Genomic DNA, 23462 nt, shown 5'->3' with positions numbered 1-23462 from the left:
TTACTAGTTAATTTATATCAAATAAACATGAATGAACCACATTTCAACCACAAAAAGATGTCAGTACACAATTTTTCAAGATCAAGTCCACTAATGTTAATCTACTAACTCCCCTGACGGCTTTGCCGGACAAAATGGCGGATTCGGCGTTATGATTGGTTAGATCGCCTGTCGATCAAACTCCTGGCAACCCTGGCTTGTCGCCACCTAGTGGCGTAACGATGTAATCGGTACAACTGTTATTTGATGCGCTAAGTTAGATTTAAAAGTTTTGATCGCTAACATAGACTTCTGTGTTTATATCCAAACTATAAACTTTCATCTCAATAATTCTGTGATAATTTTGATATTTGTAACACAAGAAATAACATGTGTGGTTCACTTGCTTTCTCTGGCTCAGACACAGGAAAATCGATGCTATTTAGAAATCAGATCGCATGGGTGTTTGAATCGAGATTGCGATCTTTTTACGATTAATCGTGCAGCTCCTATACATAGTATAAAAATGCACAGATAAGTCACAGACCACAAGAGACAAAGTGAATTCACAAACTTTACTATAATAACCAGGCCCATACAAACACATGCTGTTGTACAGTGTCAAAAAAAGAAAAAAAGAAAAATAAAGTTGATGTCAGATTGTCAAAGGTTTCATTGCATGAGGACTTCTTGTCTTTAAGACTATGCTCCGTTATCAGAAAGTAAGTTATAAAGAAACATTACTCGGCATGTAAAACCGAACAAATTAAACAAACTAATAAATACCACCATCCATTCACCTGTCAGGACTTAAAATCCCTTGAAAAACAATTAATTAGAATTAAACCAATATCTAATAAATATGAGAGGCCATGTTGAAATGGATATACTAAATGTGCATTATATGTACATAACATAGACTTTTCTGCTTTGCAGAGTTTAAGAGAGAAAGACACCATGGCAGAATCTGCTCATTTCAATTATTTGTATGAAGATGGGCATGAAAACGCATTGTGGAAAGAAAAATGGGGGTGTTTATGTCATGCAGTTTGCCCCAAGGGATTGCGGGGGTCTTTTTAGAAGGATGTTGTGAAATGTTCACTTGCATGGCACTGCAAACTAGTTTTATACACAGCAGTAACTGAACAGTCATGGTGACATCCTCAAAGGGGACAAACCTACAGTTTTTGCATCATCGTTCTGTGTCCTTGTCCTTTGTAGTTCTTCCCCCAATGCTCCACAACATTCACACCGTCCCTGAGTAACATCTTCACTTTTTTTCCACCATCTTGACGTTCGTTTTATCACCAGGTGTTCAGCTCTGCATCCCAGAGTGGACCAGGTGGCTCTGATCAGCAGTAATATGGCTCTTTGCCCTACAGCCTTTCTGAAACAAGGCTAAGGAGTTATATTCTCCTGAGAGAGTTTCTTACTGGTGTCTCGAAGGCACCCCTGCTCAGCAGTATTTGGTACGGTCCTGGGCCGGAATGCGGGATCTCACAGTACAGACACTGACCGGTGGAATCCACAGACTTTACTATGAGAGGGGGGGCGGCTGACTTCGAAATGAGTCAGCGTTATTGTACAAAGACGAGATTCAGCACCAAACTGATGAATTTGTCACAAACAAACAGAAACGCAATATAGTTGATGAACACTGATGAACGGGCAACACGCTAATTCACCACACTGACGTTTTTAGAAAATAATTCGACAGAATGGAACCCAGATTGATTTTTTTTTTGACCACCTCATGATGGTTTCAATATTAGGTGAACAGAATGCCACATCTCAGGCACATGTTCAGGTAAAGTGTATTAGTGTAATTATGTGTGTGTGAAAGCAGCTCTTTAATACAACCACGGTCTCTGAATGATGCGTCCAGTATTATAGTTAGAAGTGCTTTATTGTTCGGTTCCGAGGAGACCCAAGCCTCTGTGCGTGCGGTACCAAAGGTCAGGTCAGGTCAGCACCGGATTTGAGTGTGTGTGTGTGTGTGTGTGTGTGCGCGTTTATTTGTGAATAAGTGAGTGTGGTCAGACCCGAACATGTGGTCCAACCCCAGAAGTGAGGGGGACGGTAGAGCCACAGTCATAGTCCATATCCACACTTGTGTGACCCGAAGCCATCAGCCCGCCCACGGGATAAGCACGTCCATCCACCTGTCTGTCCCGAAAACTCTGGATGTAGCTCTGCCAGGGAGAAAAACACAAATAGGCTGATACATCATAGGGATAGATTCAAAATATTACTACATTATACAGCGAACATAAACAGAAGCTTAACCGTACTTGCGAGAACAAACCTCATTGGTTCTGGCATGTCAAGAAAGCATGCTTGAGCTTCAGTGACCAAATTTGAATGCTGTAAACATCACTCACTGATCAATGTTTATATGTTAATAAAAGACGAGATTAAATCTGTTCATCATCATATAAAACTAAAGTGTCTCTTTGTTGAAGTTTTGGGTGAACATACTTTTAATGGAGAGAAAAATATCTTCATTTGTGTTCCGAAGATGAATGAAAGTCTGATGGATTTTGGAACAACTTTTGTAAATGATGACTGCCACAATAGTGTGGAAAAAAAATTAAACAAAACAGTTTTATTTCATTTTTTCCTTTCTATTCAAAATATAAAACTTGGTAAAGTCCCCCTGTAGTCAATATTTTTATCCCTTAAAACTCATCTTTGATCACTAAAATGACATATTTAAATGTTTTTTCCTGTGGAAAAAATTTCTTCATGCCTTAAAATAGCTTGAATGTAACTCCACACCCTTGCCTCATTTAGTATTTGCGGATCTATGAATATGCTAATTAGCCCCGCCTCCACTCACTCGCACAGCTCAGAGATCCACTCAGTCAACTTACTGAGGTAAACGCTGCACAATGGTATCAGTTTTTACAACGTCGGACACATAACGGTAATTGGGGCCCGAGCACTGATGGTGTGAGGACCCTATTATAATTGCTCAGTCGATTCTTCTTCTTCTCCGAAATGAATCTCATTTTTGAGGGCCTAAACATGCTCGAAAACTCATGAAACTTTGCACACGCGTCAGAAGTGGTGAAAATTTACATCTAATATGGGTTTCAGAATTAGGTGTGGCAAAATGGCTTGAAAGCGCCACCTACAAAATTTAAATTAAGCGCCCTTCACGCTACGTCTCACGTACAGGTATGAAATTCGGTACACACATGTAACAGCCCAATACCTACAAAAAAGTCCCTGGGTGCAAAATCTGTAAACCCAACAGGAAGTGAGATATTTTGAATTTTTTTTGCAAAATTTTTTGCAGTTTTTGCCATTTCCAGACGTTGTACTTTAACAAACTCCTCCTAGAGATGTTATCAGATAAACATCATATTTGGTCAGTCTAATCTAAAGGCCTTTGCAACAATAAATTGCGAAGATCTTGAGTTTTCGTCATGAAACAGGAAGTTGTAACTCAGGCATACAATGTCTGATCTGCCCCAAACTTCATGTTTTATTAGAGTCCTGGCCTGAAGACATCTACATGGCAATATTCAGTTACAGTCATAGCGCCACCTGTGGGCAACGGGAAAAATCATGTTTTACATTGTGATGAACTCCTCACAGAAATTAAACACCATTATGTTGTCAGTCTAATCTTAAGGCCTTAGCAATGTTAAATTGCGAAGATCTTGAGTTTTCGTTGAGATTTCGTGTCCGTGGCGGATTGACAAAGTCTGATGTTTCGCCATGAAACAAGAAGTTGTTGTAACTCAGGCATACAGTGTCCGATCTGCCCCAAACTTCACAAGTGTGATAAAAGTCCTGGCCTAAAAACATCTACATGCCAATATTCAGCTAGTCATAGTGCCACCTGCTGGCAACAGGAAATGGCATGCTTTACACTGTAATTCACTCCCAGAAACACATTTAAACATGCCATGAAGTACTAATCATGTTAGAAACACATTAAATCATGCAACCCTTGGCTAAGTGCTAATGTATGCGATAAACGCCACGAAACAGTATTTACTCACTTACATGCATGTCGCCCACTATTCACTGTTTTCCTAAGGCCATCGGGTGGCGGTGGTCCCAGGTGCGAGGGCCCTTTCGTTGCTGCTTGCAGCTTTAATTAGTATTAGTCTTTTGCTTGACTTCGTTATCAAACAGCTAATAATGTGTTGCTAATGTTACACAAACCATGTTCCCGTTCGCAAGTCAGACAGCTGCCTTCTAACAATCAGCATCCTTAGAAACACTTTGAACTCAGAATGTCAGTGGAAAAAGGCAGTTCATCATAACATCGTAATATACATCATACACCCGCTATATTGCTAAATCTACACGATTTTTCATATCAACAGAAAAATATACCGGGATAACCTTCTCTTGAGACTCATAGTTAATGATATGCTAAAGCCCGCCCGCACGTTGTCGTGATTGGTTACAAAGTAGTTTGTGACGTCACACATACCAGCGATTTCAAACTGTGTTTTTGAAACTGAAGTTTTAAACAGAAAATACTCAGCAATGGTGTTGACTAATGAATTTGCCCATGGTTTGTCTTAAAGCATATTAAAAACACCACATAAACATAAGCAACAAATAAAAACTTGATTTTCACCACAGGGGGACTTAACTAGATTGTGAAATATCTGATTTTCTCAAATATATGTAAATAAATGTATTTTGTCTTTTACACACATTTATGATCATGCTAATTGATCAGTGCCTTCATGTTAGTTTATGTTGCAATGCACAGAATCAGTCTGCAAGATTTACAACAGGTAAATTCATTCACTTCTAAAAGTCATGAAAGTAAGTGGCCGGTGAACTGGGAGAAGAATACAATAAACTTTATAGTTACCTACCCAATGTGTTTCTGACATAAAACACATTGTTAAATTATGTTTGAAAGGGTTCAACTTCAATTATTTCTCATAGATTTTCTGCTTCCATAGACATCAGTGTGTATTTTACAAACTATAAATGTTTACTTATGTGTATTTAAATGTCTGAAACAAAATGTGGTTGAAAACACTGAACAGTTGTGATATGACAAGTCTCTCTGGCTCAGCGCCAGTCAAAGCACAAAAGCGGATTTGAATTTAGCAGCTGATCACATGACGCACTAAACGTTCTAATCACACCGGTAAAGGGTTAAATAAATTCTCCATCCAGATAATTAAGCTAAAAAAAAAAAAAAAAAACTCCAAGGAATTCACTGAGACGGCATTCTTTTGCAATCACATTTCAAGTTTCAGTGGCATTTTTGTCACTTTTTTTTGTCAAAAGCCCCATTAATTTCACACCCTGCCCTCCAGTAAATGTGTATAAGTTTGAGCAAGTATGCATGTATAGGACAGTGTGTGTGGACTCACAGGAGAAAGTACATCTCCATCAAAGCGTCGTATAGGGTTGGGTTTCCTGCGGTAGGCAGGCTCTGGGTGCAGGGCTTTGGCAGCATGTGTGTGGTGTGAGTTCTGCGGCTGCTTCCTCTTCTTCTTCCTGCTGCTCTCCCTCCTCTCCTCCTTCTGACGAATACGCATGAGCTGAACCCGCCGCTGCTGACGACTGATCATCACTGAGAAAGAGAGAAAGAGTGCATTACATAACAGTAACGTACATTTTGAACATTTATAGGCTCAGTTCACTCAAAAATTAAAACTGTTTCTATACAACTACAGTGAATGGGAACGAACCCTGTCAAGGTAATACAGCACACATGTGGTATGTCATGTGATATATTATTCCCAAGCCATTCAATAGCTTTAATGCGATGAACTAGAGTATGTTTACATGCACTGTGTTGGTGGTGTACTATAACCTGCGTACACATGTGGCTCCACCAGTAAGCGGTTTTCTCCACATTTTTCCTCTACTTTAATCATCCATTCTTTTCCACAGTCATGCACATTCTTCAAAAACCTACATATGTTTACATGATCAAATAAGCCGCATTCTCTTGCACAAACCCAGGTGTAAAACTGCTTTCTTAATCCCTGAAACGGCGTGAAGAAAACAGAGTTTGTGTTTAAATGATGTTTTAGAAAGCGGCTTTCTGCAAAAACCCTGGAATTTTCTTAGGTGTATGTAAATGTAGTCAATGAAATTTACTTCTTTATTCACTGATAATCTTGAAACAGCATGCCCTGTTACGAGAAACATAGCGGAAAATATCAACATAGTGCAAAAGTTGTAATTTTTCGGATAAAAATTGTGCTTGCAATTTTTACATAAGCTGAAAACACTCTTTCTGAAGCTTTTATTGCTTTTCTGTAGCATTAAGCCTCAAATGTCAACTATATATTGGTTTAGTTTCTTAAAAAAAAAAAGAGTAAAAATATGCATGGTATTTTAATGTTATACTAAAACTAAAATTAAAACAATGGATAAAACCCTTAAGATAACCTGCAGAAAGAAAGAAATAAAGAAAAAAAAAAAACACATCTTAAGCATGCAGAATAATGTAAGTGGACACTTTTTTTTTTTTTGCACCGTTTTTTTGTAATTGCGCCTTTGAACGATTACATAATTGTGGCATCTGTAATTGTAATCACGATTAGAAATTCGATTAATTGTGCAGCCCTAAACTATTGCAATAATACAGTAAAATAAAAATAATGTATTTAAGAAAAATAACATCATTATTATTAATTTCTATTTTCTAGTGCAATTGCAAAATTACAATTTTAATATTTATTTCTTTCAAACCAAGCTTTTATTTTGGTTGAAAACTGCAGGGAGCTCTTAAATTCACAATGAAATGGAAGTCGAGACAGCTCTTTTCTTGTCTTGTGACGTAAATCCGAGTACAACAGATTATCGAAAAAGGAAAAAAATGCAGGGCGTAACTTGGTTCCATGCATTGTTTGTTAATTGGATTTTCAGGCCAAAAACATTAAAAAAAATTAAGCATGCATGGATGAATTGTTCACAATAAGAACTATAACTTGATGTAGAAAATATATAGAGTGAATTTCCATTTAATGCCGACTTTAAAGCTTTTTCTCTTTATAAACTATTCCAAGCTGCTCGGAGACACTGAAAAAAAAATCAGATCATGAGCTGCACGAGTGTACATGAACACAGTGCCTTTGCTCTCAAACCCGCTGTGCATATGTTTATTATGTAATAAAATCGCAGCATTTGCTATTGATATTTACAGTAATAAAGGCCCAGTCACACCAAGAACGATAACTATATTTGCGTCCACACCAACGAACAATAACAGTCTGTTTATGCTAAGCTCATGCGCTGCAGTTTCAAAGTGTGAACATGTTTTTGCTGCATTTACACGGCTTTAACCAGCAGATGTCCTCAGCATGCTATGTTTCGAGTAAATAGCTAGTGTAATCGATCTAATCTAACAGTGAATTTAGCTGACAAAGTCAATATAGTGGAATAAAAACAACACCTAGTCTTTTTCACTGCAACTTCAAAGGAAGATAGACAATGTTGTCGAAACTAGCGCTGGATACCTGAGGTCATTTTATTTTACACTGTTTGTTAGCCTGGCATCATCTCATCATTAATACTTCTCACCATTTATTCTGAGGGTATGACCGATTGTTTTCCATATATCCATTTTCTTTAAAGTATCCTTGAAAAGGGGGTTTGACTTGTCAAACAGTGGTGGCTTTTTCTGGACCTCGGTGATTAACTTCTCCGCAATGTCGTCTGCCATTTTAAATGCGCAGGCCCTTAAATTAGAACGGATTCTGATTGGCTGTCAGTGTTTTATTGTTCAACAGTTGGAAAAAAATAGTTTTGAAAGTGATCCCAATGATATCGTTTCTCTATGTCATTATCGTTATAGCTGTGGTGTGGACAGTGCTATTCTTTTATATTTAGAAAGATTTTTAAAACTATATCTTTATCGTTATCTTTATAATTATCGTTCTTGGTGTGAACGGGCCTTAAGCCATGTTTCAATTAGTATAGACTACTTTTATGGTCTTATTTTTGGAGTTTGACAGCATCTGTGCCTATTCACTTTCAAAAGAGCACTCTGCACGTTCTGCTAAATGTCTCCTCTTGTTTTCAATGGAAAATGGAATGACATGAGGGTGAAATAATGCCAGAACTTTCATGTAAACTCTTTCTTTAAGAAATCTGACATTAAAACCATTCAGCTTACTGAACTGGAAACTGCCTTGGAGAGACAGACAGACAGAGCCTCTCCATGACCTGATGCTCTGCTCTGCATGATTGTTTCTGTGAACATTTGTCACACAGGCCTCAGAGCACACCGACAGACAGGAACCATCTGCCGTGCTGCACACACATTCATACAAACCTCTCTCTCTCGCTCTCCGGTACAGTAAATCTACAAGAACACTGTGTCACATACTCCAAACAACACTCCGGCCGTCCCTGACTCACCCTTCGTGTGGGAGTAGCCCTCTGCCGTCACTCTCCATTGCACCAAAACACCCAGCAGGGCGAGAGCAGGCCAGGCTCCCAGGACCACCCACGTAGTCCAGCACACCGGCTCCCGGGGGCCCGTTTTCACCCGCTCGTAAATGTACCTCACAAGTGCAAAGAGCTCCACGAAATAATCCGTGGCCACGACTATCACCGCAGCCCCGAACACGGCCGTGGAGAGCGTGGTGAAGCATCTCTGCCACTGCAGGGTGAGGACGGCGAACAGCATGCCCAGCCCCAGTAGCACGCCCAGGGGCACCCACACTGACCGCGGGGGGTTGGACGACAGCTCCTCCATGCCTATCAGGGTCCCGATGCCCACCAGCAGGCCCAGGAGCAGCCCCACCATAAAAAGCCCGACGCTCCGTACCAGCATAGTCACCAGGCCACACAGGGTGCCGATGCCCAGCCCGATGCCCACGCTGGCCTCGACGCTCAGCTGTGTGTCTAATACTCGCTCCTTGTAACAGAGCAGGAAGATGATCACAGAACCGAACATCAGACCCGTGAGGAAGAGTACAGCCTTGAAACAGCGGTAACCTGCAAAAGGGAAAGAGAACTGGAGGTGAGAGTTGAATGAGTGAAAAAATGTGCAAAAGAGTGAAGGAGGGAGAAGAGAAAGACATCTGTGATGGATAAATACTGGAAATTTGCACAGAGTGGCTGATTTCACAGCTCAAGAATAGCAGTTTATTAGCAGTTCAACACTTTCCATAGTTGTCAGTGGGAGAAAAAAAAAAAAAAAAAAACACACAGCTATGACTCTGAGGTTGATTCAATGAGGATTATAACTTTCATATATAATACTAAAAAATAACAGGGTATTAAATAAAAATAAAATCACAAAAAAAAAAAAAAAGAAAGTGCATTATGTGCATTATGAAAATGGATGTTCATTTTGAGATTTGCTAAAGTGTAATTTAACCCTGTACAGCCTGACACATAAATAAAAAATGTAAAAAAATAAAAAAATAAATAAAAAGTCTGTTGCTGCATCCCAATTTGTATACTATCTGTCCTAAATAGTATTCGAAATTAGAATGTGTGTGTTCCAAATCATAGTATGTTGAAATGAGTATTCCAAAGATACCCAGATGGTCTACTTTTTCCCAGTTAGAATCCGAAGTGCAGATCCGGTGTCATGAGAAATCGAGACCCCCCAATGAACCAATGGGATCACTTGGGGTCCTAAAAGAGACCCGATTCCTGGGGGGGACTCGATTTCTCAACATACCGTGAACACTCTAATGGTTAATATTGCCCACAACCCATTGTGCTGTGGATGAGGATTTGATCAGAACTACAAACACGAATAGAAAGTGTTAAAAAACTACAAACATGTGCGAGACCGGCGGGTAAGCAGAGCGGTTTAGATAAAGGGGTTTGAGTGATTAATAATCAGTAGCCTATCTAACCTGACGAAAACATATTTAAATGTTATCCACATTATATTTAATCTAAAACAGCATTGTGAACTTTTTATAACGATGCGTTTGGTCATTAACTTTTAAACGCATCATTATGTAAACATGAGGAGAGTTCTCTGCATCAAAGACCCATGACTGGCAGATCAACGTGCGACTACATTTCTCTCCGAAACAGTAGGAAATTAAATTTAATTGAATGTGGAGGATTTTCAAGATGATTGACAGGGCAGTTTAAACAGTGACAGGTTGCACGTAACTAAGCAAAAGAGCATCAGTTAAAGACGCAATTATGACGAAGTAGTATGTCCCAAAGCTTGCATACTCTTCTGCTACACACTCAAAAGTATGTACTTTTTCTTCTCAAAAACAGTACATACTTTTAGGCCATAGTATAAGTAGGCGAATTGGGACGCAGCATGTGTTTTATGTTTTGTATCGTATTTGATACATTAAGCTTTTATGGCTCATATACAGTTTATTAAGAACCAAAATCTAGAAGGATATTAGGATATCTTTAATACTTTTAGAGTTACAGGCACATACTACTTTGGAAAAAGAATATTTCTGGCACTCAGACAGGTATACTCTATGCAAAACAGGTACATTTCTAGTTTCAACATTATTTGTTCTTCAGCAGTTCCTGAAAGAAAAAAGTATCAGCTGTACTTTTAAATAGTGGATTACTCAGTAAATATACATTACATGACATTTTATTTTCGTTTTTGTTTATTTGTTTGTCTTTCTTAAGAAAAAATATTAACAAAATAAAACATTTGAGCTGGGGAAGTTTCTGAAATATGGTTGATTTGACATGGAATGACCCACCTCAATTTTATTCAGAGACATAAAATACAATAATATGTAGATTTTATTTATATAGATCACTTACAATAAATTCATATAAATATCAGTTTTCACTCTATACATCCCAATAAAATGCCATGTAAATATGATATTTAAATGCTCAGTTTTAGGATCAAAGCTCAGTAGTTTTAATTGTGGACATTTTTAGAATTATTCTAAAAGGCTTTTTATTTACAAAAAGTATGAACTATCAATCAGATAACAGAAGGCACATGGTAAATTGTGTGCAACAGGTTTTTCTGCAAAGTTTATTTTCTCATCAGTGCCTATTTTTCAATGCTATTGTTTGCATTTCTCATGCAAAGTGGGTAGCCATTCAAATATAGAGAAGGCTTAAAGGTACAGTATCCAAAACATCCATTGAATTCTATATGGCAGCTGTTGACTAACAACAACATAAGTGGATTTAGGGGGGGGAAATTGAATGGTACAAAAAAGTAGAATATGTTCCCTTTAAATCTGTGGCCATCTCAAGTAGACTGCAGTACAGTTATACAAGCTTTGACCTTATTTAGAACCTCATCAATATTGAAAAATGGGCAAAAAAAAAAACAAGTCTCAGAATAAGAGAACATGTGTTCGACACAGAAACAGAATGAAAAATTTAAAACCACCACCAAAACACTGAGAAATAATTCTAATAGGGACAGACTGCAAGCATGAGATCATGCGCCATCTACAGACTGTTACCTGTAATAAAATTATAACAATGTGTCTTGGTAATACATACAAATAATGTGTCTTGGTAATGCATACATAAACATGAAGACTCAACTCACCAAAGAAGCAATAGATGATTCCGAAGAGACAGCACATAGAGCAGACCACCGAGGGGACCACCTCATAACGTCGTCCCGCTACATCGTTACAAGGCTCCAATTGCTCTGGGCCAGCTTCTCTTGAGGGAGGGGCCAGCTTAAAGGCTAAGGTCTGCAAGGTGGACGTCATGGTGACCGTAGTGCACTGGGCGGAGCGAACGGGTTGTAGGGAAGGGGTGACTGAGGGAAGGGGATGGGGCTGGGAAATCAGGGTACACCTCGTGTCCACATGAATCTACCTGTAAGAGAGAGAAAAATCAATGTGTTATATATAAAGATTGGAAGACTACAAGTTGCCTGAGGACATATCTGATGAGCGCTTGAACACAAAGGCCATTTTTGAGTGCATGCTGTTTTCGTGCATGTGTCTTAAAATGCAAATGAGCTGCTGCTTTCCACACCCTTTCCAGGAAAGCACTCCCTTCAACAGCTCCTGCCAGTATCGGATACTCTGCCAAATACTAACAAAACATCTGCTTGGTTTTGATTATCATCTATATCGCGATCAGGGATATTGCAGTTCTTCTTCATCATGAAAGTTTATTATGTGCACGTGTTTTAAAGCTATATCAGTTTAAACTTCTAATTTATGGTTTTCTGAGCGCACACATCTAAAGCACACGCACAGAAAGCTGGCTTTCAGACGGCACGGCTTGTGAGTATTAAACTAACTTCTCTTTCATGTCATATCGTGTTTAATACCCACATGGTTATGTCAAAAACACACAAAGTTCACAAACACAGTTAGTTATGTCTGTGAACGTTAACAGCCGGGACAGAAATCGCATGTGTATATTAGATCTGTGGCGCATTCCCTTCAAAAACAAAACCAATCTACTGCGTCTTCAGCAGCTGAGATGTCGGGAGTAAATGAAGACTGTTATGTTCACCCTTACATCCAACAACAAAACACCTCAATTGCTTATGAGACAATCATGTCGCTGCAGCTGCTCTGGCGTCAAAACAATGGCGGACAGTGTACAACTCGCTCAGGGCGGAAACTATGCTAATACGGCAGAGTCCGTCAGCAGTTGTGGGCGGAGCCTGTACAATATGACATCACATTGTACAGAAAATAAAAACGGGTTGTTCTATGAGACTGTTGAGGTTTTATGGGGATTAAAAAAAGGAGTTAGTGGATTTTTATCATTATAGGGTGGTTGTGTACACACACTGCCAACACACATTGATGTTCAAACACCATTTAAAAGTGAATTTTTCATAATAGGTCTCCTTTAACAAGTCACTTGTCGCAACCTGGTGGATTAACGACAGTCGTTATTTGAAGCGCCATGTTACTTTCAAAAGGTGATTTACTCTATTTTGATCACTTCCGTAGACATCAGTGTTTATATCCGAATTATAAACTTTAATCCCAGTTCTTCTGTGATCACATGAATATTTGTAACACAAAAATAACAATACTGTGTGGTTGAAAATACTGCTTGTGAAGCTGTTTCATACCTAGGCTATACATGACGACTGCTCTCTCTGGCTCAGGGCCAACGCATGTGATTTTGTCAGGTTTAATAAACACAAGCGAATTGTGATCATTTTAGGAATGAGATCGCGTGGATGTTTGAATCGAGATTGCATTCTTTTAACGATTAGTATATTGCTTCATATGAGAATACTGTATGCGCAGGTAAAGTAGGATCAACTAATTATCCCACTTTTAATTTATTGCTGGGCGATAATATAGCTAGTTTAAATCTTTCAACTATAGAACAATCAATCAGTGGAGATTTGCTATGTAGAACATTAAATCTAACTCCTTTGTAGTTACCTAGGCCTATATTTATTTCAAGTTTTACAGGTTCAGAATTATGCTGACTCGCAATCTGTAACAGAGCAGAGGTGAAAGACTGTGTTTTTGTTTTCCTTTTAATCTTCCTCTTATTCTGTCCCGGCCCTTCAGCTTTACCTTTTCCCCTGAACTTGACTATTGTGTCTGAGGCTCTTTGGAAAAGATTTTGGGTAATATAAGGCTACTTCTATGAAATTTAACATGTCCACATGACCCCACTGATAGGTAAGGCCATAACTCACTCACAGATGTTTGCCGTTTTATTTATTCTCTGCTTTACTTCACTCTTTTTTATTCTCTCTCTTTCTTTATCTCCCCTACTGCTTGTTCAGTCATGCCCTTCTCCTCTGTCACACAGTTGTGGTTAATTTTGTGCTTAACGATGCCTAATAACTGTTCTGTGGTCAGGTCATCTTTCTCTAAATGATCACAATCTAATCAATTGCCACTTATTCTCTGACAGTTGTGTGATTGTTCTGGCACTGTTTACTACAGAACTCAGCCATACATCTTGAATTCCTCTAATACTAGTTCCTCATTCTTTATCCAGCTCTCTTTTTAAGCAAATGCACTTTGACACTGCAGTGAAAAGTAGTGATGTGTCAGAACTGTTGACCAGCAGTGATTTGGAACTGCAAAGTGGTTGTTCTAAACCATTCATTTCAATGAACTGGTTTGTTGCAACCATGATTCATAATAATAACAGCCCTTAAGAAGCTAAAAATACCTTGCATTGGCAATAAACAACACGAAAATTATGTCTCTTAGCTAAAAGGTTTAATGAAATGGTTTAATAAAATGCTATTAAAACCAACTTGTTTATACATGTTTGGATAAAAAGCTATAAAATCAGGCCATAAACATATTTCCAGCATGTTTTTGCTGTACTATTTCTTCTTTTCAACCATTAAAGTAACTTTTCACCCCTATCAGTCAAATACTCAGTACATTCCAAATGGCCCGAGTCAGTTCACTCATCTGTTTTCTCAAAATTAATCAGACTTGTCTGAAAGAGATGATTTTCAGTTGTAATCCTGCTCATTATGTCCAAAACAGAGTTCTCGGTAGGACTGGGACAATACATCAAATCTCGATTCACGATACAAAGAATCTAGAGTGATTCTGATATTTTCCGATGTATCGCAATTCTCTCTCGAATCGATTCTGAGCTTAGTTTTTAACAGCAGATGGCACTGCTATACGTGCTTTAGAAATACTCGTACTCTGCCTTTACATACACCACTTAAATCTAAAATAATCATTCATAAAGTTCGAAAAGGTTGAAGCGAATTACAAATCTCGCGTCATAAAAGCATTCTGAGCCGAGGTGCAAGTACATTTAACCACTTGCATGACTCAGCCGAACGCACAAGCGCTGTCCAGCAGTCTTCTTCGTGAGCATTTGAGAGTGTGCGGTTAAAAACTAGCCTAGAGCGCCATCTGCTGTTAAAACTAAGCTCAGAATCGATTCAAGAGAGTCAATATCAGGATCGATCCAGATTAATTGTATCGATCGAGAATCGATGTATTGTCCCAGCCCTAGTTCTCGGTTTAATGACCTTGTTGGCGACAAGCTGACAACTCTAGAAATGCTTGATAGTCGACCAATATTTGGCATTTTTTCTGTTCGCCCAGAAACGGGGCTTTTATTTTGACAGTGCTGAGAACGCTCCCATTCGCTGTCTTCATTAGTTTACTGTGTTTAACAGTCCTGTCTAATAATTTAATAACTTCTTTATTTGTGTGAAGATTCTGTAGTCGTATTTTAGCATTAAGAAACTGCTATCTAAAAGTATAAATCGGTTATTTTACAGATTTATTTCTCACTAAGTTCATTTGGCTTATATCGGCCGACTAAATTTTCTCAGTGTGTTCCACACCGTCAGCTGAAGTCGGCTTTTTTCCCCCGGCCGATTCGACGATGAATCGGCATCGGAGCTCAACGGTCAGTTGGGCCATCTGATCATTCTGATTGGCTGTTCAGCTACTGCCACCTGCTGGTACCGAAAGGCATTTCCTCTTACGCAGGCGCAGAACGGACGTGCTACTTGGCCGTCGGGTGTCAAGCATCGGTTTGGTGTGTCAGGGCAACTTTGGACTCAGACGCTGCCGACGTGAGCCAACCCCGCAGTCTGCTTTCGTCGCCACTAGCTCGTCGGCGTCGGCTTGGTGTGTTTCGGGCTTGAACTGATTCAGTGTGATTCATGAACAAATCATTCAGAACAGTCTTTTGAGCTGCTTCGGAAAAGATCTGACTGAAAGGACAATTTATTTATAAAAATTGCTATTGACTTGTCAATCACTTGACAATAGTTGATTAGTGATATTGAATAAAATGGAATCATTTATCTAGAATTTTTGTTTAACTTTAATATTTTTAAAAGCTGCATTTCAAAAGGAATTAATTCAGAGCCAAAAAATGGATTTTGGTTTGTGTGTGTGTGTGTGTGTATTATTGCGTGCTTTCTAAAACCCTCTTAGAAGTGAAGCGGTCTCTTAAACTTCATCCTCTTTAAAGCAAAGCTGCAATAGCTATAAAGGTTGAGCTGTGTTCATTCTGCAGTGTTATATACAGCTGTTTCTGAATGCAAAAATGAAACGCGTCTGATCTGGTGGGCATGGCCCTAAAACAACTTAATTATACAGGGCTTCCTTAAGACCGACTAGTCAACTAGTCATTCAAAAAACTAATTGAGGAGTAGATTATGAAACTATGTAGTTCTGCATATCCCAAGCCCATAATTCCCCTGAAGCCAGTCCGAGTAGAACGTGAGAAAATTCTTCATTCAGTTACACTCCCTCCCTATTTTCTCCCATTCTCTGTCATACAAAACACATGCCTTAGTAATTATCTTTAACTTAGGGATAATCAAAGCTCTGTTTACGTCAACCCCCTCGTGGCAGAGAATCCCTGCCAAACCAAACTACAATCCAGCACAGAAAGAAAAGCAGCCATATTCTCCTCATTTTACATCAGTAGATCTCCCTATCCAGACAGATGTCCAACAATAATGACCTTCCACTTCCTGTCTGTCACCATAACAATGAAAAGATGCAACCCTTATCAGCTTTAGGCCAGGCAGCATTGACCAATAGGAAGGCAGCCTCCCCCTCCATAGCAACAGACTAGGATCCAATCAGAGCCATTTTAGCTTGTGGGGCTCTTCTAAGTGTTGCTGTAGCATCATCATCACAACCTGAGGAACTAAAACAACTGACCACAATGCCCTCATTTATGCTTACACAAAAGTACACTATACTCTCCTGAATGTTTAAACTCACATTTGAGTACACAACAAGCACTAGTCTAGTTAAGGGACATATATAGTCTAAGTTTGATATGGAAAGATTTAAAGAAATGTTTAGGATAGTTCGATGATTTTACTTTTTACTTACACTTTCATATTTTTTCTGTAATTAATCGCAATTAAAAACATTGTTTTTTTTTTATATTTTTATATTGTGATAATTTCACAGTTACTCTCCAAAATAATGTAGAAACAACTTAAAGACAGTACATTTTAAATATTTGTTTAATGTCATCTTTTCATGAATGCAGGCCAGTATCACTGATACTAATACTGCTACTGATGTCTCTATGAAATTATTATTTTTTAAACATTAATTATAGACATTCAACATTACAGTATAACTAAAAGCTATCAATTTCAACAATTATTAGGCTTTAAAAAAAAAAGTCTAAATGGCTAAATGTCATATTTACCTGTGGTCTTTCCTGTCTAACAGGTAGAAAATATACAGAAATGAATATTTATCAAACAATTAACAGTCCTCACTGCATAAATTATACATTAAATATAGATTAATCCCTATTAAAGCTACAATTTTCTCTGTTACCTTTGTTCTTTGATTAACATTAATGACAGACTTCACAGCAACTGGTTTATTAGGCTGCTGTCACTTTAAGAGCTGCCACTGCCGAACATGACGTGGATCTGACGTGCATCTCATTTTCTCACAACTCTTTAAGTTCATTTAAGACATTATTAACTCATTTAAGACTGCTCTTATGAGGATACTCCACAAAACTGGCATTTTGGCATAATTCTGTGTGTTATTGTTTGTTCAAGCGCGAAAGAGAACTTGATACTGGCTGCGCGTCTTTCTGTGCACAGAGTCGTGTGTGTCACATGACACGACATTCACAGACAGCGCGTTCTCGTACCACAATTTCCACAAAAATATAAAGCAGCACAACTGTTTTTAACATTGATAATAATAATAATAATAATAATAATAATAATAAATGTTTATTAAGCACCAAATCAGTATATTAGAATGATATCTGAAGAGGACAGAGAAATGAGTTACACTGCTGTGGTTTCTGGGATGACCACAGTCAAATAGACAACACCTGTTTATCGGCCGTGTTGATATCATGACCTCTGGAGTGTCTTACCCGCCTGTTGTTGGCCAGTGAGATGGACACTTGTAACCACGGTAACCTAACTTGACACAGCTGTTAGAGCTGTTTGGCTTCGATTTATCCCATTGTTTCAGTTTGCCTTCCTTCTGCTCAGCTCCTAGCCTCCCACTTTATTTTGTTCCTCCTCGCTTGCTGTTTTCCTCTAAAGCTCATTAATTACTTCCATCTGCGGCTGTTTAACTCAACTTGCACTTCTTTCCATTTAAACAGAGAAGCTTAGTGTTGACCGCCTTCACTCCCTGGAGATGTTTTAGTGGATTTGGACGCCTGTTCTTCTTTTTCTCACCTAAAAGCTCTCCGAGTTGCCTCCATGTCACACGCTTGTGTTTATCTGTCCTCTAGAGCAACAACATAATCAGATTACTGACAAACACTATATGATTAATCGCCCGCTGGTCCAACATTAGCCACCCGGCCCATTCCCATCCCAGGAAACACGTTCAAATAACAATCCAATTTACCTTACACCACTGTATGTAAAAGCTGAGCACTCAATGAGATTAAATCCCTTGCTTTTGTCTGTTTCATTCCCATATTTCCTCTGATAAACTGAAATACAGTCCAGTGTTTACTGTTCAGTCCTTTTCCCAGAGGGAGCCTACGAGGTTAGCTCAAAAAGTGCGTAACGTCCAACAGGGAGATCAGTGGATCTTCGGAAAACACAAATTAAGATATTTTTGATAAAATTCGATGGCTCAGTGAGGCCTGCATTGACAGCAAGATAATTAAGACTTTCAAATGCCCAGAAAGCTACTAAAGACGTATTTAAAACAGTTCATGTGACTACAGTGGTTCAACCTTAATGTTATGAAGCGACGAGAATACTTTTTAAATCAGTGGTTCGAAGCGTGTATCAAACTGCCAAAGTCACGTGAACCATTGAAATTTCGAAACGTTTCGAAACACTTATGACGTAACAAAGCCTTGTTTACTGAAATCACGTTACTTTGGCAGTTTGACACACGCTCCGAACCACTGATTCGAAACAAAAGATTCGTAAAGCTTCGAAGCTTCATGAAGCAGTGTTTTGAAATCACCCATCAGTAGATATTGTTGAATAAAGTCATTATTTTGTTTTTGTGGCGCACAGAAAGTATTCTCGTCGCTTCATAACATTAAGGTTGAACCACTGTAGTCACATGAACTGTTTTAAATATGTCTTTAGTAGCTTTCTGGGCATATGAAAGTCTTAATTATCTTGCTGACAATGCAGGCCTTACTGAGCCATCAGATTTCATCAAAAATATCTTAATTTGTGTTCTGAAGATGAACGAAGGTCTTACGGGTGTGGAATGACATGAGGGTGAGTAATTAATGACAGAATTGTAATTTTTGGGTGAACTAACCCTTTAAGCCGGGTTCAGACTACAGGAATTTTTAAATCCTAACCAATTCTGAAATCAGGTTGCATCACGCACATAAGGAGAATACTTACAGCTTCTCAATAGCATGTTAGTTAATGTTAGCCTCAGTGGCTAAAATCTTTACCGTTGGTTGGCAACACTGTCAGAATATTAGCTTATAATGCTAGCAGTTTTCTACAATCACACTTCCACAAGCCATTCCTCCATCTCCGCTGTTCAACAGACCAGTACAGCAACTTGTTTTGTGGCCGCCGTTTCAAAAATTCTCTCATTCACCTCTGTCTCCTTGTAGACTTGTCTCTCATTGGCTATTGTGAAAGTACTGACATAATCATAGTCATAATAATCATCCCGATTTAAAAATCTAAATATCAAACAAGATGTTTGATGTTATTGGGGCGGCCCTGATGTGTCTGCGAGCAGATCAGGAGGTTTAAGATTTGATCTGTAAATGCCTCACAACAGCAGATAATCTGGGCCAAACATCGTAATCGACCAAGGTAGTGGACAAGATTTTTTCTCAGATTGTCAGGAGAGGTAAATCAGGGATAAATCGGCCTAAAACTCCTGTCTGAGCCCGGCATTAAGGGGAAAAAAATATGATAGTCGGGCTGTCATGATACCAGGTTTTCACTACATTGCTATCATACCAAAAAAATTCACAATGGCAATATTATCACAATTTCTATAGCATATTTAAATAAATAAATAAATAATGCTACCTGTCAAATTCAACTTTGCCTATTTTGTGTTTTCTCTTTTTTTGGTCAATGAATAACTCTCAAAATGTGTAGGGAGGCAGAGAGATAGCTGTTGATGAGCACTTCTTGCACCCCATCTATTTACAGAACTAAAAAAACTCACACTGGCAAGATAACTTTTCTGGGTGTGGATAGAGTGTTTCACTTTTTATCTGTAATCATATCTGACATGTTTCTGTGCGGCAGCAGCTACACCTGCATCGTTTTATGATGGGTGGTCATCGTCGTATGTATTTATGGAGGTGTGTTCTGAACAACTCATGTCTGTTCAATCAATCACAAGAGCGATACTGCTGTTGGATAAGGATGTTGAGTCCGTCAAACTCAGACATTGTTCTCAGTGGATGTAGAGAAACTTTGTATAGCCTTCTTAAAGATCCGAGCATTACAAATGCATGGCTGATGTTTAATTTAATGAAGTCCCTGAGCGACTGAAAGTTAAAAATTCTCGTTTGTTCTTCACATTTCACACCAGACTGTTTCGTGAATTATTCTCAACATACTGCCGGTTTTTCAAAATATCTTTTATTAAAAGATACGGCAATGCCAAGCATTTTGTCCTCTGAGGCAATGCAGGTAAGTACATTTATTATTTTATCTTACAGTGTGTTTGTAATAAATGTCAAACTAACGCTTAACGCTATTAAAGGGTTAGTTCACCCAAAAACGAAAAATTGTCATTAATTACTCAACCCCCATGTCATTCCAAACTCGCAAGACTTTTCATCTTCGAAACACAAATGAAGATATTTTAAATGAAATCTGAGAGATTTCTGTCCATCCATTGACAGCAACGCAACTACTAAGTTTGCCGCTTCAAAAAGTTCATAAAGAGATCGTAAAACTAATCCATATGAATTGAGAGGTTTAGTCCAAATCTTGTTGCATAGATTTAATTTAGGCTTTATGGACAATAAAAAACATTGATCAGCGAACATAATCAGAAGCTTAAATGTGCTGCGTAACATGAGAATGAACCTCATTGGTTCTTGCAGAAGCTCAAACGTGCTGTGTAACACACGGGAATGAACCTCATTGGTTCTTGCACGTCAAGCAAACATGCTTGAGCTTCCGTTTACCACAACTGATGTGTGAGTTGATGAAAGTTTATATGTGAATAAAAGCCTAAATTCAATATGTTCATCATATAAAGTGATTGTGTCTCTTCGGAAAATTTGGACTAAACTGCTCAATTTTTATGGATTAGTTTTACAATCTCTTTATGAACTTTTTAAGCGTAGTGGTAGCTGTGTAGCTGTCTATGGAGGGACAGAGATTTCATTCAAATATCTTCATTTGTGTTTCGAAGATGAACGAAAGTCGTATGGGTTTGGAACAACATGAGGGTCAGTAAATGATGACACAATTTTCATTTTTTGGGTGAACTAACCCTTTAAGACACCAAGCATATCATTTTTTGAGTGTTGCTAATAGCATCAGTACATACCCGGTTGTTTCAATTTCTTCTGCCTCGGGACCTGATGCGGGCTAAAACATATAGTCTACGGTTCAATCACAGCGCTTGCCATCTCGAGTATCAAAACACACATGCTGTACAGGAGGGCATGGATACGATGCGATGAAGTTAGCCAATCACAGCAGTGGGCGTTAACTTACGTTTCTGCAAGAGGTAACGCCCATTGAAATTGAGTGTTTTTCACAGAGAGTGAAAATGAGGAATTGTTTTTACAAGTATTGGACCTTTGTTGTGCAAAAAACTTTGCATTTAAGTTCGGTTTTTATCTATACCACTACTTTGAAGACAAAAAGAGCAACTGATTCATGCATGAATAACTACAGGCACAGTCATTTGTTTGTATGTGTTTGATGATGTACTGAATGAGTGGCACTATGTGAGTGGTATTTGACCACAGAAGCAGATCCGGCACCAACTGCTACACCCCCTACAAGCTGTCCTGTCTTACCCAACAGCGGGGCCTTGTCTGTGGGCTACGTTTGCTCACGACTCCCTTAGTCACCCACACCCAACACCAATCATCTATTAAGTAACCCACCTACAGCACCGTCAGCATGCGTTGGCTACAGATGATATTGTGTGTGTTTTAGGCACTGTCGTGTTTGGAAAGCATTCAGTTCCTGAATAACTTGGCCGATGGGTTGAACAGTGTGTATGTTCATCGGAGCACAGGGTTCCAGCCTGATGCGTCACCTCGCGAAAAGATCAATGTGTATCATAGTGTTGTCTCATTGTTTTCCATATCTTATCCAGCCTCCAGAGCGTTCCTCTTCTCTGCCAACTCTCTATCCAGTTTTGCTCATGAAATGCATACTTTCTGGACTCGCACTCTCTGTTTTGTTCCAGTACTGTGTGCTAGTCTTAGTGTGTTGCAAAATGTCAGAAAAGTGTCTGTCCAGCTGTAAACCTCAATCATATCCTCCCACAAGCGCCAAAAACTACACCCCACCACTCTATCTTTCCCTTACATAAACATTTACACATTTTCTTTGTCTTATCCAATTTAAAACACACATACAAACATTCTGTATCATATTTGCACAGACATGGAAGTGCCCTCTCATTCACACATTGTCTAGATAGCGCCCAACACACCATCATCCAAATGATAATCCTCCACTAGCAGATTTTCCTATTTTCATGAATCGGAAGGTGCTCTTTGGCACATGCTGCTACTAAAATAGTCTGCCGTCTCGGCCAAACCCTGCAGGGGCTGTTTTTCTCTCATCCCATTGCGGTTTGGACACCGCCAAACACCCAGCGTGGAGTTACAGAATTCCACTCCGGAAAAGATCAGTGTGAGTGAATGTGTGTGTGTGTGTGTGGGTGAACCTGGAACACCGCCAGCGGAAGAAAGCCGGGCAGAGAATAGAGAGGACGGAATAAAAAAAAAAAAAAGGAGGAAAAAATTAGATTAATGAAAAGCAATGAGCAAAACAAAAGAGAGGAGAAGACTATGTGTGGTGATTTTTAAAGAGTGTAAGAGGCTGAGAGGGGAATACAATGTGTGAAGAACGTGTGTGTAGGGAGGAGAAAGAGATGGAACCCTCTCTTGCATAACTCCTTCATAATGGATCAGTCATGCTCCGCTCATTCTGTTCATGTGTCGCCTGCAGTATCTGCTGACGAAGGGTGAAAGGAACCCAAAGCCTGGTTGTGCAGACAACTAGAAAATGGAGTCAGATGAAACATTTCACAACTCTTCAGACTGAGACTAACAAATCTGACTGGGGGGGGGTCATTTACACGACACCGTTTTCAACTAAAAACAGAAAGCTTTAGGCGTTTTGGTTGTTCATTTACATGACAACTGCATATTGGGGGCCTGAAAATGCAAACTTTTGAAAACAGTTTCAAAGTCCATAAAAGATACTGTTATTGTCTCTGTGTAAACTACAAAAAAAAAATTATATATATATATATATATATATATATATATATATATATATATATATTTGTGAAAATGGTGATATGCATATTCGTATTAGGCTACATGTTCAGTCTATAGGCGTTAGGGCTGGGACAATACATTGAATATCGATTCGCGATACGAAGAATCTGGAGCGATTCTGATATTTTCCGACGTATCTGAGCTTAGTTTTTAAACAGCAG

At 38.8% G+C, this 23462-nt stretch overlaps 1 protein-coding gene across 2 annotated transcripts in view; it reads right to left on the bottom strand.

Moving 5' to 3' along the window:
• Positions 1–540: 540 nt before the first annotated feature.
• tmem198b (transmembrane protein 198b) overlaps positions 541–23462 on the bottom strand; it is a 32429-nt gene continuing 9507 nt past the window's right edge. Inside the window, exons 2-5 of one of the 2 annotated variants that reach the window (XM_051897297.1) lie at positions 11456–11733; positions 8344–8925; positions 5340–5542; positions 541–2171 (exon numbers count right to left, since the gene is read on the bottom strand). In XM_051897297.1, coding sequence (XP_051753257.1) covers positions 2016–2171; positions 5340–5542; positions 8344–8925; positions 11456–11624 — 1110 coding nt within the window. In that variant the 5' untranslated portion in view covers positions 11625–11733 and the 3' untranslated portion in view covers positions 541–2015. Of the gene's footprint in view, positions 2172–5339; positions 5543–8343; positions 8945–11455; positions 11734–23462 lie in introns of those variants that run through there. The other variant, XM_051897299.1, reaches the window with a different exon arrangement.

The sequence above is a fragment of the Ctenopharyngodon idella genome, chromosome 6 (genome assembly GCF_019924925.1).
Source record: "Ctenopharyngodon idella isolate HZGC_01 chromosome 6, HZGC01, whole genome shotgun sequence".
Classification (NCBI taxonomy): Eukaryota; Metazoa; Chordata; class Actinopteri; order Cypriniformes; family Xenocyprididae; genus Ctenopharyngodon; species Ctenopharyngodon idella.
This window is presented reverse-complemented; position numbering and strand designations above follow the sequence as displayed.